At 47.6% G+C, this 8629-nt stretch overlaps 3 protein-coding genes across 3 annotated transcripts; all 3 read right to left on the bottom strand.

Moving 5' to 3' along the window:
* Positions 1-21: 21 nt before the first annotated feature.
* DFJ58DRAFT_847790 (uncharacterized protein) lies at positions 22-682 on the bottom strand (the record flags this gene model as incomplete). The annotated part of the gene is made up of 5 exons (XM_041393520.1): positions 22-28; positions 79-136; positions 184-269; positions 324-495; positions 652-682. Coding segments are annotated over 5 exons (354 nt in total), but the record flags the coding sequence as incomplete, so codon positions are not given.
* A 1329-nt stretch (positions 683-2011) lies between these two features.
* On the bottom strand, positions 2012-3376 carry DFJ58DRAFT_822145 (uncharacterized protein; the record flags this gene model as incomplete). Its single annotated transcript, XM_041392056.1, is given in 13 exon segments — positions 2012-2079; positions 2099-2217; positions 2353-2372; positions 2433-2459; positions 2511-2541; positions 2569-2627; positions 2675-2695; positions 2721-2761; positions 2851-2912; positions 2942-2992; positions 3018-3068; positions 3141-3191; positions 3198-3376. Coding segments are annotated over 12 exon segments (601 nt in total), but the record flags the coding sequence as incomplete, so codon positions are not given.
* Positions 3291-6112, bottom strand: DFJ58DRAFT_822140 (uncharacterized protein). Its single transcript, XM_041392055.1, has 9 exons — positions 5933-6112; positions 5630-5879; positions 5077-5576; positions 4860-5025; positions 4625-4817; positions 4346-4560; positions 4048-4308; positions 3843-4016; positions 3291-3781 (listed from the first exon to the last, which is right to left on the bottom strand). The coding sequence occupies exons 1-9, from the start codon at positions 5995-5997 to the stop codon at positions 3611-3613; spliced, it is 1995 nt and encodes a 664-aa protein (XP_041236062.1). The 5' UTR covers positions 5998-6112; the 3' UTR covers positions 3291-3610.
* Between the last annotated feature and the right edge of the window lie 2517 nt (positions 6113-8629).

Below are 8629 nucleotides of genomic sequence, written 5' to 3'. Positions count from 1 at the left end.
ACTTAAAAGGCGGTAACTCACCAAGTCCCTGAAACAGACGTTGTTCAACCACTGTCGACCATAGATAACGCTACTCACCGTGATTTCAGGCTCCAGGCACTACGACTCCCGATAATAACTAGTGTACCACTCTTCCCTGCAGGGCTCAGAGCGCGTGTTACAAACACATCTTCGGAAACTTACTTTCACGCATGTATGGTAATACTGCATTCGTGACGTCCAGCACACCGAAGACATTAGTTCGGAATTGTCTTGTCATCATGTCCACTCTGAAACCGATAACATGCATTAGGCACGGGAAAAAAGACATGTTTGTGTCCTACCCGCATTCCTCGAGGAGTCCCAGCAGCCCAATACCCGCATTGTTCACCAACACGTCAATTCTGCCCCACACCTTAGCCGCCTCATCCACCCGTTCCTTGATGACAGTTATTCCAGAAGTTACATCGAGCTCTAGGAGGTGTAGGTTCGGAGATTGGGGGAAATCTTGGATTTCTGCAGAGATCGGGCCGTCGCGACTACACGATCACCGCGTTCTAGAACGATTGATACTAGACGGCGACCAAAGCCTGATGATGTACCTAGATGATCGGTGTAAGTTACTACTATCTCTGGAATTTGATATGCGCCACAGGAAATGAGGATACTCACCTGTGATTAGCCATACTTGAGGGTCAGACATAAGTACTTAAGTACTGAATGAGTCACGCTGCGCAGTGAATAGACGTTTGGTAAGACCTTATTCTCCTGTGGCCTTGGTTATTAATACATAGCTTGTGAACTAGTTGACCCGTGTGCTTTCATCGATAACGGCGGAATCATAAAAATAATGCATCACGGTATAACTGAGTTGATATTGATGAGTCCTTGATATTATGAGCTTAGACTCGTGACCAGCCCGTCTAGACAGACTGGTAAAACTGGGTTTGAATTTGGATGTCGAGCGGATTCGCAGGATAACGTGACTTCTGGCCAATGAAAGAATGTGAATTTTTCAACGTAATACAAAATCAATGCTTATAACTTTCGCTATGTTGACGTGACGTGCGCACTGCGCCTCATAGACGGGCTGATCACGAGTCTAGTTTTCTATGGAGAATTCCCCAATAAGCGTATCCTTAGGTGTTTTCACCTGGCCTTCTAGAGCGCTCATCTTTCATCCGCTTCAGTCTAGCTTCATCAGGATCCCCCTTTCCCTTCTCGAGCTTTATGAGATCTCCGAGCTCTTCTTTCCACCAGGTGCTCAGAGTGGCGTGACAGCAGAGTTGTTGTTTCCACCGAAGAACGCGTAGCGCACCCGCAGACCTGTGAAGAGGCAGAGGATTTCATAAACTTTCCCTCATCTGTTCCTTGAGGCAGAGATGAGGGTTCTTGCCGACCCGCGATGCAGCGAATGGTACGCCGTCACCTAATGTCAGATTAATTTGAACAATCATGTACTGCAAAATTGGGGGCAATATGAATTTAGGAGGCGTCATGCACAGCTGCAATCTGATTCCTAATCTTTCGTTGTGGGTTGCTAGTCACAAGCCAGTTATACAGAAATCACACCAGACAATAAGCATTACCAGCTCCTGATCAATCAATGACCAATACATCAAACACCACGATGGTATGTCAAAAACTCTTGTAATTTTTTCACGAACTTGACAGCGCATGCGTGACTTATTCTTTGCGTCTCAGTCGAAGAGTAGGTGGCTCACACTTAGCTATTCCATAAATTGAAGTAGTCATCACGCACGCATATAGTGAGCGTGCTCGTGAGCCAGTTTTGGCATGTGAAAGGGGCTCACTTTCCCTGACATTTGCTGACGATGGTCCGTATATTTTCAGCTCCTGGTAGTCTCCTAGCCAGATCATAAAGAAGGAAGAGGTTCACGACAATGCACCTTTTTTCTTCCTCGAGACCAAAAAAGAATCAAGTGCACATCTCCATCCTGTATTCATAATGATTACCCTATACATAGTTTGTGTGATATTGATCGGTTCATAGATTCACGTCCCGGATTACGTCCTGCCATTTCATCAAGATGCTTCAACATCATCATGCATTTGTTTCTGACATCCCTCTCTGCATTCCTCTCCCAAGACGAGATACAACGGCCACTCCCTTCCAGCTGCAACACCTCTCCTCTTACGACGTCTACGACGAATTTTCATTGCCTTCATGGGATCTCCTGGTTGATTTCCAGGGGTAGCCTCATGCCTCGCCTCTGCCTGTGGTTCGTGTTTTCATCATAATCAGGTATAGGATTCGTCCAGCTGTCAAATTTATTGCTGCATATGTTTTCGTGTCGGTGCAAGGCGCCAGGCTCGACGTTAAGACGCGTATGTTGAATGGTGCGAGTCCACGGCAAGTGTTTCGCCCATTACTGCAGGAATTTTCAGTCGATGAACGATGCTAAACGTGTACACGCTGACTTACCCCGCACAGCCTGCCTTTGATGAGGCATAAGCGCCTGCCAGCCGTAGCATGGTCAACCACGGAATATCTTAAAAGCGCAACTCACCAAGTCCATGAAACAGACGTTGTTTAAACCACTATCGACCATGGATAAAGCTACTTACCGTGAGTTCAGGCCTCCAGGCGCTACGACTCCCGATAATGACTACTGTACCACTCTTCCCTGCAGAGCTCAAAGCGCGTGTTACATACACATTCCCGGAAACTTACTTTCACGCATGTATGGTAATGCTGCATTCGTGACGTCCAGCCACACCGAAGACATTAGGGCGGAATTGTCTTATCATCCTGTCTGCCCTTAGACCGATAACATACATTAGGCACGGGAAAAAAGACATGTTTGTGTCCTAACCCGCATTCCTCGAGGAGTCCCAGCAGCCCAATACCCCGCATTGTTCACCAACACGTCAATCCTGCCCCACACCTTAGCCGCCTCATCCACCCGTTCCTTGATGACAGTTTATTCCAAGAAGTCACATCGAGCTCTAGGAGGTGCAAGTTCGGAGATTGGGGGAAATCTTGTATTGTCTGCAGAGATCGGGCCGTTCGCGACTACACGATCACCGCGTTCTAGAACGATTGATACTAGACGGCGACCAAAAGCCTGATGATGTACCTATATGATCGGCGTAAGTTACTGCTATCTCTGGAATTTGATATGCGCCAACGCGGCCACAGGAAATAAGGATAACTCACCTGTGATTAGCCATACTTGAGGGTCAGACATAAGTACAATAAGTCACGATGCGCAGTGAATAGACGTTTGGTAAGACCTTATTCTTCTGTGGCCTTGGTTATAATACGCAGCTTGTGAACTAGTTGACCCGTGTGCTTTCATCGATAACGGCGGGATCATAAAAATAATGCATCACGGCATCAGTGGATTGATATCGATGAGTCCTTGATATTATGGCCGTGAGAGCTGTAGGATTAAATTCTGCTTGCCTCTCCCGGGCCGCTCCAAACCCGCTGCCACAGATACATATGGCATCCCCCAATGATCAAAACACAGCGAGTCTTATACTGTTATCAGCCTTCGGTAGGTGACCCAACATAAGATATGACAGTTGATGATACTGTGGTCAATTTAAGCGGGATAAGTCAATACGAGAAAGGGACAGAACACATCAAGACAGCACTCGAGGGCTACTTTCCGCCCTTCTTGGCAGCTTTGCGCTCCCTCCTCTTTCTACCGATGACTGCGCCGATGCTCTGACTACCATTACCATGTTCTTCTTTCACAGGCTTCGCTGGCGGTTCATCAGCCACAACGCGTCGTTTCTTCATAGGCGGTTCTTGAGATGTTTCACACCGTGGCTTTTTGGGACGCGTGTCTAAATCCAAGTCAGAAAATAGTGATCATAGAAGTAAATCATACATACAATGCTGTCGGTTTTTCCTTGTTCTGGTTCGCTCTTCGCTGGACGACCTGCACGTTTTCTATGGAGAATTCCACAATAAGCGTACCCTTAGGTGTTTTCACCTGGCCTTCTAGCTCATCTTTCATCCGCTTCAGTCTAGCTTCATCAGACTCCCCCTTTCCCTTCTCGAGCTTGATGAGATCTCCGAGCTCTTCTTTCCACCAGGTGCTCAGAAAGTGGCGTAACAGCAGGGTTGTTGTTGGCCCATCGAAGAACGCGTAGCGCATCCGCATGCCGCGGCATCTCGATGAATCCGTAACCTTTGCTGCGACCTTTTCCTGTGACAGGATCTACTCGTTCATGTTGACGTACGATTTTGGCTTGCTGGACTTTGGATTTGCTTCCCTGCGATCGTTTCCCAACCTTCGGTTTCGTGCTAGAGTCGTCTGGTTCATCGGATTCCTTGGTAGCTTCTTCCAGCTCCTCGGGAGTCAAACCGTTGCGTTTCTCCCTTTTGGACTTCATCTTTGAATGTACGAAGAGCGTGGAGGGCGAGGCGTTTGAGAGTCCGCTCAGTGACGAATAGGGGTATCTGGCGAACGCTGAGTCGGGTCTTCGATACGTATAAGGAAGGATTTGTCCGCAACATCGTGCGGCGGGCAGTGAATGAATTGGTCCGTTTCTCCAGTTCAATAGGTGGTATAGTGCTGGCCGCTGGCGTATTGGGCAAGATGACTGGAGAATTCTGGTTTACAAAGATAACAGGGATGACAATAAAATCGACCTTACCCTCCTTCACGCAACAAGTAAAGATTTCTTTTGTCTGCCTTTTCTCGTCTTCTCTCGCCTTCATCCTTCAGTTTGCCTGCTTGATCCCGCGTGACAGCTCTCACGACATCCAACGTGCGACCATGAAGTACAAGACTTTTAGCTACGCCCGAAGACGGGTCAGGTGTCAAGATTGACGGCAGGGTAAATGGGTTTTTTGTTGGCTAAGAGGTGTCAGAGACACATCGCACATCGGAGAGTGAGACGTACTTGCTGCGAGCCATAGTTTCGGCGCGCAAAAGCTCGCTTTGCTCGATCACCTTGTCGGCGACCTCTTTATTCCAGAAGCAAACGAAACCGGTTCCTCGCGAACGTTCAGTGCCTGGTTCGACGGTAATTCGAGCATACCGCAGAGCCCCAAATGTGCGGAATCTACACCATGAAGTATTAGCACACACGGGTGGTGGGGGAAGGTACACGTACAGTGCCCGTAGTTCGTCTTCTGTAGCAATAAAGGGGATATTGCGGATGAAGAGTGTGGTACCTGTGTCCGTTTGAGGTAGCTGAGGTTTCATGGGACGTTGGTGATGTTCAACACTTATGGCTTCTTTCTCGTCGTCATCTTCGATGTCTTCGTCCTCGTCCTCGTCGCTGTGCTCGTCTTCATGAAGACCCAACTGCTCCTCTTCGTCTTCAGCACCACTTAGCTCAGCTTCATTATCTTCAACGTCGACCATCTTGACATCACCCTCTTCAACATCATCTGATTCGGCGTCACTCTCATTGACCTCTTCAAGCTTCGCCTTTTCCTCCTGCTTTTGTACTTCCTGCTCGCGTTTTTTTGTCTCCTGCTTTATCACTTTCTGCGTTTTCACCTCTTGATTTTTCGCTTCTCGCTTCTTCTCCTTTGTAACGTGCTCCTTTGAGCTTCTAAACTTATCTTTTTCAACGCGCTCCTTCGAGCTTTCAAATTTGTCCTTGTCCTACACTCCACCCATAAGAAACCCATCCACGGATAAACGACAACGAAACACACCATCTTCTTATCCGCCCATTTGACCCTCAACTTCCTCCCGTTGATCTCGATCCCCTCAGTCGACGCGGTATCGAAAGCAGTCTGCGCATCCTCCTTGATAGAAAAGGATACATAACCAAAACCTTTGGATTCCCCAGATCCTTTCTTGGATACGACAAAAGCGTAGCGCACGGGTGCTAGGTCTGAGAATGTTGTTTGTAGGTCGGTGGATGTTGCATCGTAAGGGAGGTTGGATACGAATAGTGTGGACCTGACAAAGTGCAATGTTATGTTGTGTGGTTTGATGAGCAAGTATCGACTTACCCGTGTGGTAGTGAGGGTTGTGCGTCTTCTTCTCTTTGCCTGCGTTTCCCGAGTGATGTCGCCATGTAGATCTAGAGCACTGGTAAGTTCCCTACTTACAATTTTGAAGGCGTTGTTTGTATATGTTAGGATGAGAGGCCTTTGCCAATCAGGACCAAACTCATGTTAGGTCGACCAAAGTCAACCGTTCATATTCGTTTTTCGACACCACTAGCACTATGGACCATATGCATCTGTTGTGATTGGCCGAGGTTTTTTAGTAGCCTGAAACTCGAAACTTCCACAAATCATAACAGATACATCATAAAATGGAGATGGAGGAGCCTGATTGTTGTCTCCCCGGTGAGTTATGACCTTACTTTCTATCATCTAACTCAGACTCTCAGATTGCCACCATTCTCAGTCTATGGGATCACTCGATCAATGTGCATGCGACTGCTTCCCGTCATCTCACTGCAGTCCCATTTCCAATATTGTTGAACCTTCCTTACTACCATCAAGTGCACCGAATATTGATTGCGATCGTCTGATACTGTTTTGCCAAGTTCACAATCCGTGGCGTATTCACAACGATCCGCCCATCTTCTCACCATGTGCAATATCGTCTGATACTGATCTTGATATGAAACCATCGCCCAGCTTTAGAAGCCCATCATCATCAATTCTAGAATCACGATCGCGGTGAACTGCCACATTGCATACTATGGGCACTCATTATGGATACGAGACCAAGTCCCCGATGCTCATCGAGACATCTCTTTCACATAAACGGCGAGTCGATCCCGACGCACGATGGCAACACCCATCCGCATCGCGAAGAGAACTCTGATCCAACTCCTATTATATTATTAGAAGGAGGCGCGATCAGCCATATGCGCATGCAAGTATGAAACCGATAATAGCACAAAGATGCGGCGAGCTCGGGTACCCCCTTCTTAGCGATGTCGCGTTTCCTATCTTGTCTCGCAGGATCGTACATCATGCATATGGGTGACCGCTTCATATGCATCATTGGTAAGCTGATCAACGCGCCCCGAAATGATGGTACATGCAGAACTGTCTCAGAGACGGGGCCTTTCGTGAGTAGTTGTTCGCCTACCTTTCTAAGCGAGCTGACTATGCCCTTGTTCCGCATGTTTCGGTGGGAGTAGTGTCGTGTGATTTTGACAATGCACATGCACGTGGGTGTTTCCGTTTCTTGGGAACATGCGGGACGGAGAAGATGATGGCTTGGGAGAACTTCTTGTGTTATTATCGAAGTGCATAAGTGAGCCATCAATATCAGTGTTCAATGAGTCACTGGATATTCATCGTGATGATCATCCCTCTGCTATTATCAAGCTCAATCAGATTTCGTGCGCGAAGGCGGGATATCGACACTGGAAGCTAATTAATTACATTCCTTAGGCGAACTCAGCCAAGTGTATAGGACGGCATCCGCAATGGATCTGAAAGGCTATTAGGATAAGTAGTCCATTACTTACGCTTGTACATTGTACATCTAAACCTGGCCAGGTACAGAGACCGAAACTTGGAAGAAACTTACGGCGATGGATGCCCAAGAGTTATTCGAAGCCAGGCAATATTATCCTTGGTAGGTGATTGCGTTTGTTCCATATACGTCGGTGTGTGGCGGCGTGCTGCAATACGTGTGATTGTGGTAATGCACATTGCACATGGGCGCGGATGTTTCTCGGGCATGCCGAACAGGGGAGGCGACCCGATAACATGGGCTGCGAATTAGTATCGAAGTGTACAAGCCAACAGTCAGCGCTTCAGCGATCAAAGAAACGAGCGATTAAATTGGATATACATCGAGATAATAATCCCTCGAGGCCTCAAGTTCAATTAGATTTCTTGCGCGAAGGCGGGATATCGACAAGTACTGACGAAGCTCATTAATTCCATTTCTTATGTTATCCCAGCCTTGTGTATAGGACGGCATCCGCAGTTGATCTGAAAGGTTATCAGTTAGACCTAATACTTGGACATACTGCATCCGAACCTGACCAGGTACTATATAAGACCTTTGATCTTCGCCCGAAGCACGCCACTTCTGGAAGAAACCTCAATTGTTGCGATGGACAAGGACGAAGAAGGATGTCCTGGTGTTCAGGTGACTATATGCTTAGGCGCAGCATATGATGACAATGCACATGTGTGTTCTCGTCAGCCCGTGGAACGAGGAGGCCATCAAAACAAGGTCCGACAACCCAGGCTGCTAAAACTTCCTATGTTAGTATCGAAGCGCAAACCCAGCAATCAATGAAACGAAAACAAGCGACTGAATTTAGTATTCGTATTCATATTCGTCGGGACGATCCCCCTGTTATCCTCGAGCTCATTAGATTTCGCGCGCATCAAGCTCCATTATATTAGATGTTGTGCGCGCGAAGGCGGGATATCGACGTTGGCGCTGAAGATAGTGAATCCCTTCGCGCGCTCAGTCCCGTAGAACGGTGTCCGCATTAGATCTGAAAGGTTATCAGGATAAACGTTAACGCATAGATATCATACATCCAAACCTGACCAGGTACGAACCTTGAGCGCTAGCTTGATCTTCGCCCGAACCTTAGGCACAATAGAAGAAGACTCATTAAAATTCCGATGGACGAAGGCGGAGAAGGATGTTCCGGCCATCTAGAGCGGGTTATCGAGGGCCAAATGCCAGGCGCCAAGTACCCATACCAAACCCAA

This window comes from Suillus subalutaceus (genome assembly GCF_016647625.1).
Source record: "Suillus subalutaceus strain FC151 chromosome Unknown DFJ58scaffold_245, whole genome shotgun sequence".
In the NCBI taxonomy this organism is placed as follows: Eukaryota; Fungi; Basidiomycota; class Agaricomycetes; order Boletales; family Suillaceae; genus Suillus; species Suillus subalutaceus.
Note: the sequence above shows the minus strand (reverse complement) of the source record. Positions and strands in the feature narration are given on the sequence as shown.